This window comes from Haemaphysalis longicornis, unplaced genomic scaffold (assembly GCF_048455015.1).
Source record: "Haemaphysalis longicornis isolate Haplotype H1 unplaced genomic scaffold, Haemaphysalis longicornis Haplotype H1 scaffold_1, whole genome shotgun sequence".
In the NCBI taxonomy this organism is placed as follows: domain Eukaryota; kingdom Metazoa; phylum Arthropoda; class Arachnida; order Ixodida; family Ixodidae; genus Haemaphysalis; species Haemaphysalis longicornis.
In genome coordinates, this window is record NW_027526203.1 from 323,342,410 (window position 1) to 323,356,044 (window position 13,635).

Below are 13,635 nucleotides of genomic sequence, written 5' to 3' on the forward strand. Positions count from 1 at the left end.
CAGCTGTGCGATGAAATGTGGCCAACTGTTGGCGATGGCAACCCAAGCGAGCAATGGCAGACTGTGCTGCCACACAAGCATTAAGCCAAGCCTGCCAAATAGATGTACAACTAAAGTTGCATTTTGACCCACTGTACTTACCTTGAGAGATCTTGCATTATCCACACTGCCCCTCGCCATTATGGGGGCAAAATTGTGAACGAGTTTGAAATACTAGAACGGCTACTGTGCAATGGCAAGACCCAGAGTGCAAAAGGGGGAACCACTTCAAGGGACTCCGCTTACTTGGCAAATGTGTGGTGCCACCAGCGCATGGAAACCTTTGTGGTGCTTAGCACAGACGCACAACCAGAGCTTTATGTGACAATACCATGGCTGCTGCTGTACAAAACTCTTGGAATGCATGACAATACTGAGAAAGAAAACCCATAGTTGTGGGCCAAATGCAGGGCAGAAAACCCACGCCGGGTTTGGGTTCCACCAGAAATACAGCTGCCGTTGTCTGGCATTGAACCTGCAACAACCAGCACGGCAGCTGAACATGCACCTCAGCTTATGCTGCCCCATCCAAGCAGGCAAGAAGCAAAGCATCAATGGAACGAGAAAGTTCAATCGGGAAACTTTATTTAAATAGACCTTCATTAGCAAAACTTGATCAGACCCTTAGCTGAAGTGACTCTTGCAGAAAGGCATCTGGGTTGGGGATTTCACACAGGAGACCTGGAATAGAACACAGAAAGAAATGAAAAACAGCACATGCCTCACTTTTGGGGGTAGGGTGGTCCTCTTTGAGCTAAATGAAATTTTGTTTTAACTGAAAGATCGTACGTTCCGAAGCTCTCTCAACTTTTGCTTGACGAGCAATGATGCGCTATTTGCCGATAAACAAGCAAACAAAGCTGGCATTTCTCTCACCCGCTTCCCTTTAATTTTTTTCGTGATGTCGCCATTGTGTAACGAAGTAGGCATTGGTGCGGTCTAGGCGCTCTCACGCTGACCGCAGTAGCTTTTGATGATGATGATGGTTGGTGTTTTATGGCGCAAGGCCAACGAGGGCAAAGAGCGCCAAAGAAGTTATTGAGTTTTCATCAGACCGTAAGTACTAAAACATGTAACTAAAAGTAAAGGTGATGCAAAACAAAAGACAATGGAGATGGCTTGTGTATAGGGCCAGGGTGATTACACATGATATGACAAGAGCTGCAGAAAGTTTACCTCAGCTAAAAACTTAAAAACACGTTGACTAGAAAACATTGGTTCGTCGGCTAAAAAGTATGATGGGTGCAAAGGAATGTGTTGTCTGTATAATTCAGGGAAATGTTTGTGTCGTGTTGTGTCAAGTGCCTTGCATGTGATTAGTATGTGGACTACGGATAGGCCCTTTCCACACCTGCTACACGTGGGTCCCGAAGTACCAGTGAGCAGGTGGGAGTGCGTCGCATGTGTGTGGCCCATCCGCAGCCTAGCCAGGGCGACTTCAGTGTATCTGTTGTGTGAGTCAGTTATGTAGCGTCCAAGTTGTGGTTTTATTATGTGTAGTTTGTTGTCTGTTTGTTGACTCCAGTGTAATTGCCACGTGTTACGAAGCTGTCGTCTGATGTGTGTCTTTAGGTCGGTGTAAGGTACTGTTGTAACGTCAACTGTAGTCATGAGAGCAGCATCACCAGCCATTTGGTCGGCGGCCTCATTGCCAGGGATTCCACAATGCCCTGGTACCCAGCATATAGTTATTTCAAGATTTGAGGCATATGCAGACATTAGTACCTTGAAAAGAGCATTTATGACATAGTTTTTAGATGACCTTCCTAATGACAGTGCCTGTACAACGCTTTGAGAGTCTGTGTACACAATGGACTTGGGAATTTTATGTTTGATGATGTGGTTTGTAACGAGTAAAATGCCATATGCTTCTGCCGTGTAAATACTGTTATGAAAATTCATTGTTTTGCTTACTCTAAAATTTGGTCCGTGCGCTGCACAAGATACCGTAGAACCAGTTTTCGACGCGTCGCTATAGAATTCTGCGCACCTGTACTTGTCCTGCAGGAACAGGAAGTGCTGCAGAATTGCATTCTTGGGTACCCTATTTTTTTCTACAAGAGTGAATGACAGGTCGCATGATACAGGACGAAGATGCCATGGTGCGATGAAATTTTGAATGGGTGTCTTGTGCGTGTCTGAAAGAGGGACCGTGAGTGCAGAAGCCTCCTCCCTAACTCTGAGAGAGAAAGGTAAGGAAACGGATGGCCTGTTTAAAAAGAGTTGCAAGTTTGATGTATTGTTCATGATGGGATTAAAAGGATGGTTGGTAAGGGACACAATCTTAGATGCATACAGCAGGTCAACATACTCCCGCTGATGCCCTAGACACCACTTGTCGCACTCGACATAAAGGCTTTCGACAGGGCTAGTGCGGAAAGCGCCGCATGAGAGGCGAAGGCCAAGATGCAGCACTGGGTCGAGCATTCTCAGTGCGGTCTTTGTCGCCGACCCATACACGACACTGCCGTAGTCGAGCCGGGACCCCACCAACGCTGTGTACAGGCGCAGCAGGAGTTGTTTGTCGGCCCCATAAGATTGATGCGAGAGAACCTTAAGAATATTCATTGCCTTTAGGCATTTACATTTGAGCTGTTTGACATGAGGAATGAATGTAAGTTTTTCATCGAATAAAATGCCTAAAAACTTGTGCTCCTTGTTCACAGGAATTGGCACATTCGCAAGAGTGATGTCTGGGTCCGGGTGGACCCCACGCTTCCTGGAGAATACAACGCAAGAGCTCTTTCCGGGATTAATTTTAAAACCATTCTTGTCTGCCCAGCCGGCAAGCTTCTTGACGCCGAGCTGGACTTGACGTTCGCAGATGGACATATTACATGATTTAAAAGATATCTGCACATCATCTACATACATGGAGTAAGAAATTGTAGGCGGCAGTGCCTTCCCAAGGGAGTTCATTTTTACTATGAAGAGAGTGCAGCTTAGAACTCCGCCTTGCGGCACGCCATTTTCTTGCACGTGTACCTTTGACAGTGCAGAACCAACTCTGACGCGAAAGGTTCTCTCCGACAAGTAGCTAGCAAGGGTGTTAAACATATTACCAGAAACACCGAATGACTTCAGGTCAGTAAGAATCCCATAACGCCAAGCGGTGTCATAGGCCTTTTCTAGGTCGAAAAACACAGTTAAACAGAACTGTTTATGCACGAAGGCATCCTTAATATACGACTCTAGTGCCACAAGTTGATCATTCGTGGATCGCCCCACCCTGAAGCCTGCCTGGCAGCTCTCGAGAAGGCCGTTATACTCCAAAAAGTACACGAGCCTCCGGTTTATCATCTTCTCGAGAAGCTTGCACAGGCAGCTGGTCAGGGCAATGGGTCGATAGCTAGCGGGAGAAGAAGGGTCCTTCCCTTCTTTCAAGAATGCTACAACTATGGCATCCCTCCAAGACTTTGGAATGTGCCCCGAAAGCCATATCTTGTTGAAAAGGTGAAGAAGTGTTACAAGAGTGTCTGTGTGTAAGTTCTGTATCATTGTATATGTAATGTTGTCTGGGCCTGGAGCTGAGGGTTTACACGTGCTCAGAGCAGCCCTCAGCTCATGTAGTGAAAACAGGGAGTTGTACGAAGTCTGTGATTTGCTGTTGTCGTGTAGGGACTTCTTTTCACAAGAGGCTTTATGTTTCAGGAAAGTGTTCGTGTAGTGTGCTGAACTGGACACGTGTTGAAAGTGTTGTGCGAGTGTGTCAGCCTGGTCTTCCAGAGTGTCCCCTGTTGTACTGACCAGGGGCAGGCTGTGTGTCTGTTGTCCTTTGAGTTTGCGTATACGTGTCCATACTTTCCGTGTGTCTGTGTAGGAGTTTATTGATGTTATGAATGTACGCCAACTCTCTCGTTTTGCCTCACGGCGCACACGTTTTCCTAATGCCTTGGCCCGTTTGAACAAGAGGAGGTTTCCCGACGTGGGGTACCGACGAAGGATACCCCACGCCTTGTTCTGGGCCTCTCGCGCCCGCCTACAGTCCTCATTCCACCACGGCCTCCGCTGGTTGCGCGGGGCACCAGAGACGTGGGGAATGGACTTTTCGGCGGCGTCGAGGATGTGCGCCGTGAGGAGTTGGGTAGCTTCTTCAACGTGTAGGTGCCCTATGAATGTGTGGTGTAGTTTGGATGTCTCTGTAAATGTATTCCAGTTAGCTCGTGCTTCATTGAACCTATTATGGGAAGATGAACTGCTTGGGCCTTTATCTATATATGTAAGTGAGGTGGGGAAGTGGTCACTGCCATATGGGTCAGTTCCCACACCCCACTCGAGAAGAGGAAAGAGAACTGCGGAGCCAATCGCCAAGTCAAGACATGAGTATGTGTTGTGTCCTATGTTATGGTATGTAGGCTGTTTACTGTTGAAAAGGCATGCTCCTGAAGATGTAAGGAATTTCTCTATGAGGCGACCTCGGGCATCCGTGCGAGAAGAGCCCCAAAGAGTGTTGTGAGCATTAAGGTCGCCTGTCAGGATGTATGGTTCGGGCAGCTGGTCAACCAGCGCCTCGAAGTCAGAGCTTAAAAGTGAAACATCAGGAGGAATGTATATGGAGCATACCGTTATCAACCTATTAAATATTATCGTTCGAATTGCCACAGCCTCCAGGATAGTGTTCAAGGTGACAGGGTGGCATGCTAAGGATTTACGGGCGATTATGGCCACACCGCCAGAAGAGTGTGTGCAGCCAACCCTGTCCTTTCTGTATACCAGGTAACTATTCAAGAAATTTGTGTTCTTGGAATTCAGGTGTGTTTCCTGAACACACATTACACTTGGCTGATTAGCATGCAGAATCTCATAGACGTCGTCAAGATTATTTAGAAGGCCTCTGCAGTTCCATTGAACGATATTTTCTCTTCCCATTATTATGTATTAGAGCTACTGGAGTGTGACTATTTATGTAGGGTCTTTCGGGGCTTGGATTCTTGGACGGGGTTTTTTTACCTCCTCTGGAGGTTTAGATGGGGGGACCCGTTCCTTCCGCTGCGAAGCTGACAGGAAGGGTCCCACATCCATGTCATCATCTGATTTGGAAGGGGTACCCGGCGTACCGGACCCCCCGGACCTGGCACCCTTTGCGGTGCCCTTCGTTTTGGCCGCGACCGCCGAGGGCGTCAGGAGCGCCCCGGGTGGCACAGGCGGTGCGGCGGAGGTGGGAACTGCTGCGGTTTCCTCCAACTCCATCTCCTCCGGGCCCTCGCATGTGCTTCGGGCCGGTGGAGAGGAGGAAACAGAGGGTGCAGCAGCATCCCCAACGGACGTGGATGCCACCAGAGCCGCTGCTGACTTAGCAGGCGGTGCGGTGGCGGGTTGGGCTGCCAGAGGCAACCCAGGGGGGGGCGGGGGCGGGACCAAGTCCGACTCGCGGTACTGGGTCCCCGCCGAAACAAGACGCCGCTCCGCCCCCCGGCGAGCTGCGTCGGCGTACCTCCCCAGGGGGAAAGAGGCGAACCTCTTCCGCGCCTCTGGGAAGGTGATGTTTTCGTTGACTTTCAAGGCAATGATCTGTTTCTCTTGTTTGAACTTTTCACAGCTCCTAGAATAGGCAGCGTGTGGTCCCTGGCAGTTGGCACAGGTGAAGTTCTCGGATTTACAATAGTCAGTTTGATGATCATGTGCTGCACATTTTGCGCACGTCACTTTACCACGACAAGACGTTGTGCCGTGCCCAAACCGCTGACACTTGAAACAGCGACGTGGGTTTGGCACGTAGGGTCGGATTGGACATCTCAAGAAACCTGCATTGACCGACTCAGGAAGGCTAGAGCGGTCAAGTGTCAAGATTATGTGCTTAGTTGGAATTATTTCATCATTTCGGCGTATGGTGATTCGCCTCACTGCTGTCACGCCCTGATCTCGGAGGCCCTCGAGCAGATCTGCTTCAGTCTCATTCATTAGATCCCGATCAGAGATCACGCCCTGGCAGCTATTGAGACTGCGATGGGGCGTGATCTTGATGTTGACATCTACCATGCGTGTTTGCTTGAGGAGGTTAGACGATTGCTGTTTGTTTTCTACTTCTATCAAAACTTCTCCCGTTGTGAGTTTTTTAGCCTTGTAGGACTTTCCCACAAGGCTTTCAAGATACTTGGAGATTAGAAACACGGACTGCGAAGTGATTGGTTTTGTCTTATCAAGAGATTCCATGATCAGAAAGCGCGAAAAATTATCGGGCTTTGGGAGAGAGATCGATTGCAAAGGAGGAAAAGATACTTCGGTGCGGCCCCTTTTCGGGGGCCGATCACGTCTGGGGGGGGGTTTGGAAAATGCCATATGATACATTGAAAAGCAGGGAGACGGGGGTACTTTCTCCTTTGACCTTACCCTGGTAGTCAAAGAGGTCCCGGAGCTCCCTGCCTGGTAGACAGGCAGGGAGCCCATCGGCCGGAGCTTGACCAAGGCTCCGACGGCCACCGTTCATGGTTTCTAACCCTCCACCTATAAACACATTGCCACGGTTGGATCCAGCGTATGTTTGGGGGCTCGGGGTCCGCGGTATCGCCAGTACCGTCACCAAGATTGCTCAAGGTGCCCCGTGCGGGGACCGCAGTAGCTTTTACATCCGCAAGCCATGGCCGATACCGACAATGTTTCCTTGACCCAGCAGGCTGGCTTTCACTTTTATTGTCACCGATCAAACGAGAAATGCTTTTCACCACTCCAGTGGCCGTTGTGCCCGCCTACACCGGACACCCAGACTTCATGCTGGTTGCAAACGAAGTGGCCACAAACACAGTTCCAAATATTGCCCAAGAGTGGCTGTCCAGGTAGGCGCAGCTTAGGCGGGAGCATTCATCTCACCTGGCGATCACGTCCATCTCATATTCTCTTCTCGCGTGAAGCGCCAACCTGGTGTGAAATACACACTCGCTTCCCACAGCTGTCTCGAGTCGTCTTTGTTACCGAAGCTACAGTGAACAAAGGGTGCAGTGAACTAGAATAGTTCACTGTAACAAGGGTAGAAATATGCGTGCACGATTTACGGATGATTTATTAACAGCGGCTCACAGCGAACGGAAGAGCACAAGTTCAAATCGGCCGGATAACCCCCTGCACTAAGTACCCTAACCTTATATGAGCGATAAGGTCCGAAATGGGCGCGGGTACGCCTCACCGATGGCAACATCCGCGCGAGGAGAACGAATTAGAAGCTCAGGTGGGTCACTTAAACACCTGCAGTGCATCTTGCTCCCTTTGCCGCTTCCTGCTGGAGATATTGCTCGCAGAAGCTTGGGCGTTCACTGTGGTAGGTTGTTGACTTCACTAATTGTGCACCAATGCTTTTCCATAATGAAACTAAAAGCATGATGGCCGAAAAGCACGAGGGAAGTGGCCTGTTTCGCAGTGTATAAAATCTGTTGTCTGCATTTTTTAAAATTACGTCAGCTCATGGAAAGCGTTGATTTACATCTATTTCACGCGTTCAACCACTTCGGAACTGCTTATTTTAGGAAAAACATATATAGATGTACGAGCCCTCGAGGGCACAAATATTGTGACGTCACAAACTGTAGTACCCGAAAGCATGCGGGGCGTCGAGACTCGTTTTCACGTTTCTGGCATTTTCTGCATCATTAAAAAAAAACAACCGCCAGTTACGAGAATAGTGAATTTGGATTCCCGGCACCTTAATCTATCGGCCAACTTGTTTCCACCCTTTAGTGTCCCTTCAAAATCCCTTATGTATACTGTGTTAAATTATTTTACTGCAATGCTTTATAAATGCCCCCTCCCCTCCCCAAAATTAATTTAGTCCTCACAGGTGGCAAAAAGAGCAAATAAATTGCCTGAAAAACTTCACAGACAGATTTCACATCTTTACTGCAACTGAGCGCAGCCATTCTGGATATTGTTTGAAAAAAGAAGCCATTGCACATAACAAAGCAATGCGCAGTTATTTGACTGCAGCCCATCTGGGTGTAAACCGCGGTGCCAGTAGCTGCGATATGCGAGATCTCGGAGTGAACTCTTTGGTATTGTAGTATCACACGACACAATGTTTCTTTGTGCATGTGCACGCTCATGCACATTATTTTGGGGACAAATGAGGGGTGCATGATTTCCACAAGAATGACTGGTCATGCTTGGATGCACCTGTCGCAATGCTAGCAACAGGGGCTGCGTGTTTTGAAGGAAAATTTTGGGATCACAACCAGGCGACAAAACCTTGAAGAAGTGTATGCTGATGGGACAGTTGGCACACGTTACATCGAAGGCTGACAGTGCAAAGACGGGACAAAAGATACTATGTCAGCTGTTTGAAGTGCATAATGCAGTATGCCCCCTACAGAGGGCCACATGTGGGACTGCCCTGGCTGCCCAATACCTGCTCAAATCACCACCCCCCAACCACGGACCCCCACCCCGACAACAGCAGCCACACCCATGACACACTGCTCTCCCTCTGGGTGCTTGCAAACAAGGTGGCCATTAATTAGTGGATGCGACTGTGTACATGTGCATTTTGTGAGCTGCTCACATCTGCTGCATAGAACGGCAGGCAGAAAAACCATCTCGGAAGGGGATTTTGCATGGGTGAAGCTACGGGGAAGAAAGTATGGCCATTGGGACTTTAGACAATGTGAGACTAAAGAACAATAAAAAAATCTGAAATAAAAACTTGGAAGAGCATTCCCCTCACAAAAGCTTTGTTGCATAATGTGCCTGCTTTCACTAAGTGCACCTTTAACATGTTAGGGGGAGTCGGATGGACCAATTTGCAGGACACTTCAATACATGCTGTGTGGCCCAACAGCAGCTCCTGCAGTGTCAACCACTCACCCATGACATCACAATATTCCATGAACGACTGGCACGTCAGCACTTGTTCTTCAAAGTTCCTCAACAGCTTGTCCCCAAGCTCTAGGAGGGCCTGGTCACTGTGGCGAATGTAGTCAGCCAATGCAACGGACCAGCTTTCGTCGTGACTGCAGGACACCCTCTGCAAGTCGCAAGGAAGCCTAGTCACGGGGCTGCCAACACCACCCGACAATTTCACACAGACTCTGCAGTGGAGTGCAATTTCTAAAACAGTTACAGATGGCAGCATCAACATGCACTAAAAGTGTGCAAAAAACAGTTGCGCAGTGACGTGATTGGCCAGAGTCATTCTCTCGCGACAGATCACCAATAGCGGTAAGCAGACGCAGCGGTTATCGCTTGTTCTGCCAGAATCAACAGGCTCGTCATCTGCGCTGTCACTTTTTAAACGGCGGAGCGCCGATGGTAGTTTGTGCACGCAACGTTTGGAAGCGCGTGCCGGCAAGACGCGCGTGCAAGACCCCACCTTGCGATCACGATGCCGAAGGCGGCTGCTTATCAGTGCAGCGTACTGGTGGTGGAAATATTCGGCTTCGCGCGGCTCGCTTTTTCGGAAAGGGAAAGAGCGTTGGCTGATCTGCACAACGTTCTAAAGCCTGAACCGCATGGAGCGATTTCTTCTCGCGAAAACATGCAGTGCACGCCGCAGGCCCTGCGACGCCGGCCCGGTTGCAACTGGTGTGGTGTGCCGCACGGAAAGAGTGGTAAGAGGCGGCAACATGGCGTCGGCCCTGGCCGTGAAGTGCTGCAGGCAGCTCCAGCGACCGCTTCTAACTGCTCGCTGAAATGCCTCACGAGGCGCAAGCGAGGATGCTCACGCAAGAAAAGAGCTGATAATGCGGGCGAAAAGAGGAATATAAAATGCCATCAACGTTGCTTGTGAAAGCGCCCATCAAAAAACATCGCGGTGCTAGGCCTAAACATCTCTGGCGCGGCCAGCCAGCTGGTCGGAGCATTTCGGATCTCCTGCCATTAGGTGCACGTCTCCCCATTGGTGCAAGTCATCAGGCTCCTCCCACTGCCACGCGAAGAAGCCACCGTGAGCGCAAAATCGTCGACACGAGCGCGAAAAAAATGCACGCGCAACGCCGACGTGCACGAATCGTGTGCGCAAACGGGCCATGCGGTGCACGCGTAACAACTTGCCGAGCGCGGACGGCGAGGGGGGTCGCTATCTTCCGAGGTGCGTCAAGCAAGGAAAGTTGTGGTTATCACGTATGCGCGAACTAAAGGGTGCCTATTTTTTCTTGGCGTCGAAGTTAGAGGAGAGCAAGGGGTGCGCGCTGCGTCAGATGGCCGATTTCATCCTTTCCTTTTTCTTTTGCTAGCCTAAAACGATGCCCCAGCTGCGCCGGTCGATAAGCAGTCCCGCGAGAAAACCGCACTATAAACGGTATTGTGCTTCAGTCAACCGCATTCTAAGCGGTATGCTTATACACTGAGTTCTATGGGAGGTGAACTGGTGGTCACAAAAACCAGCGTTATATCCAGTACCGCACTATAAGCGGTTACGTTATAAATGGTCTACACTGTATATAAAACAGAAAAACACACTGATGATTACTATACTCCTTAAAGTGAGATTTGTGCACAGCGTAAACTGCAGACTTCTCGGTCATGGCGCGTATCTGCTGCGTCTAAGAAAGTAATCGCGTGATCAGCGAATGCATGGTGCCGCTGCCGCCAGTGACCATGTTGTTGCAAGTAGTGTTTGAACCTCCCGCACAAATGTCACATGGTTTTGATGGGCTACGCATAGAGCAGTAGCATCTGCCGAAAGTGTGAGGGGGAGGCAGTGAGAGAGATGGTGCCATAGCAGTGCGTGCCGCCCTTCCCCTGACAATTTCGCCAGACGCTCTGATGAGCGTCTCGTGCGGGCTCAGCATACTGCCCTCCCCCGCACCTTTCGCCACATCTTCCACCGCCGTTTTCTTCCTGCCTTCACTTTGGGCAAGTTATGCAGAATGAGCAATCCCTGGGGCCTGTTATCTCATCCTGTTCGACGGGGTGCGGCGGCATCTATCCCTGGGAATGACAGGCGCACTAGTGATAAGATGAAGTGGCGAGGGTTCGAATGAACAGTAAACTATTATGTTTTTGCTTTTGGCAATAAGCAGGAAGATTGCAATGACTTCTGGTGGCGATGCATGTATCACGGCGCAGTGTGAATTGCCATGAAGCAGCATTTAGGGGCTAAAGTTGCGCATTACCTGCACTCCAAGTTCACTACTGAGTCCGTGAAACCACGGTGCATGAAGACCAGAAAACTGCGACGAGTGACTCAGAGCATTAGTCTTTTACAGATTCCGCCGGAACACCCCACGTCGTGAATGGCAGTGCACCGAATAAGTCCCTGCTCCCTCAATTTGCGACTGGCATTGCACATCATCTCAATTTCCTGGTATTTTGCGGTCTAACTCGGGAGCAGTTTCAGCATAATAATGAGTTTTGGAGCAGGATTGGCGCAAGAAAAGCAGATTGGAGCAGCGTGGCGCTCCAATCTCCAATGGGGCAGCATTTCCAGCCCTGCTTTTGGCATGCAGCAAACGCATCACTGATTGCTGAGGAATCCCACAACCAGTCGCAATGATCACGCCGACGGTCACAAAATACTGGTAGTACTAGTGTGGATGCAGGACAAATGTTCTTGAGCCTTTTCAGTGTCCAGTACCCACAAAGAAATGCCACGGGCACTCCCTTTTGCCACGGCCATCATGGCTCAAGGCATGAACGCGTCCAACTCCTAGTTGGGCAATCTAAGCAGAACGAACCCACGGGTGCCTGCAGAGCCTCACCTTGAAGATGTTGTAGAGGCCGTCCACCATGGCCAGGTAGCAGAGGTAGGGCCGGTACACTGCAAACTCGCGAGGCGCCGCGTCAGCCAGCCCCCCGGAAGTAGTGCCCTGGGGGCTGAGGTGGCGTGCGTGTGCCAGCACCAGCATGCGCCGAACCAGGGCCACCCGGCCACACCGCCACCGGCTGGGGGACCACACCACCAGGGCCATGGTGGCCCAATAGCAGGGTCCCTCGCTCTGCACAGGGAGGAGGGGAAATGCCCGCGCCAAGGCTATGGTTGCACCCAGACGCTGACAGCCCCTATCTCGGAGCATTTGCTTGCCAAAGTTGCTTTTACATTCAGGCACCCGTACAGGCCAGTGACCGGCGTGACTGTATAGGCTTCTTTTGATGAGGTGTGTGGAATGAATTTTTTTTTTTTTTTTGTGGGAAAACCAAAATATTTTCACTGTGTCACAAGTGGCATCACAACGGTGAGATCAGTGAGGCTGTAAAGAAGATGCACTCCCCCTTACCTAGTGGCCAAAGTTGTTAAAAGCCCCCAAAACCTGCACTTTGCACCACTTTTAGATGAGAAAACTACAAGTTCACAATATACAGAATCGGCAATGTTCACTTTGTAGAAATCTAATGCACCTTAATAAGACAACAATTACATTAAACCTTGTTATAACAAGAAAGCATACAATGAAATAGTGGACGTAACAAACAAATCATAATTCCCCTTGAAAGCGCCCATAGGAACGCATGCATTCAGCACCTTCCTTTAGCAAAGTAAAACTTGCCTGTTACGGGCTACGCTGAACAATTTTAATTTCAGAATTAAATTACAAGCCAGTTTCATGACAGCTTGGGTGTGCAATGCAGCAACTGTATCTAGCACTTTGAAATTCCCATCAAACGTCCTTCAGCAACATGCGCTAAACTAAATGGCATGGCTTGTGCATCGGCATGCTGCGCTTGCGAGACCAGCGATGCTCTTTAGTGTCGCTTGCACGGCACATACCGACCATGCACATGGTGCACATGCTCCGGCAACTGATAATGCTTTTGTTGCTCATTGTGCACTACAGTCGAGTTGTGGCGAGGCAGCACTTTTTTTCTCTCCCAGTTGTGATTTCGTTTTTGGAGTTCTCCTGCTTTGTCCATCGCTAATGCGCAACACCTAGCAGCACGACTGACCTTATAAGGTAGGGAAAGAACAAAAGCGGAAGGTAATTGCACTAGATGTGACTAAGGCCAAAGCTGCTGCCGCCACCACGTATAAAACTCCTAGCATACAGGGTGGCTCAGCTATCATGCACCAAGATTTTAAAGAAGAGCAATGGTGATACTTGAACAAAACCTGGCGCATAATGTTTCCAGTACAGTGGAGTAGCGGCCAGTAATTTTTTTGTTAATTAGATGTACCTAATCATTTTAATTAATGATCTAACTCAATAAGCACTGTCCTAATCTAGTACAAAAGTGTCAATGAGGCACTTGTAGGTACCCACGAGAGGAATCAAACTGTCATATTTTCAGCGACAAACTAATTGCGTACTCGTTTATTCTGACTGATAAAGAAACCAAGCGAAATATGAAAAACACCCCGTGAAGGCGCTCCCGCGGCTACCTTACGGCATGACACGGCTACCGCAATCTGCTCACAATGCGTATGAAGCAGACGATCACTGTAGCAAAGCGCGCGCCTGTGCCGTCTGCTCCAAAGCGCCGTTTTCTTGAATTTTTTTTTTTCTTCGAGCCGCCTGCACTGCCAGGCTCAGCCCATCTCCAAGCACCCACCGCTTCGTGCTCATTTGCTGCTTCTCGCTTGCATTACTTGCGATGCATTACTTGCAACACATGCAATACTTTGTAATTTGAAGTTGATGCCAGCTTTGAGCTGCCTATAGTTGCATGGACAGTGAAGAACAAATACTAACTACGTGCTCACTGTGTCTCCGGTTTGAGCAGATAATATGCACTTTCACA

At 49.5% G+C, this 13,635-nt stretch overlaps 1 protein-coding gene across 5 annotated transcripts in view; it reads right to left on the reverse strand.

Moving 5' to 3' along the window:
- Nucleotides 1-607: 607 nt before the first annotated feature.
- Nucleotides 608-13,635, reverse strand: part of Poe (E3 ubiquitin-protein ligase-like protein poe) — a 278,680-nt gene continuing 265,652 nt past the window's right edge. For all 5 annotated transcript variants that reach the window (XM_077682762.1, XM_077682782.1, XM_077682776.1 and 2 more), the window contains 3 exons: nt 11,661-11,897; nt 8,827-8,986; nt 608-720 (listed from right to left, as the gene is read on the reverse strand). In XM_077682762.1, coding sequence (XP_077538888.1) covers nt 656-720; nt 8,827-8,986; nt 11,661-11,897 — 462 coding nt within the window. In that variant the 3' untranslated portion in view covers nt 608-655. The remainder of the gene's footprint in view (nt 721-8,826; nt 8,987-11,660; nt 11,898-13,635) is intronic.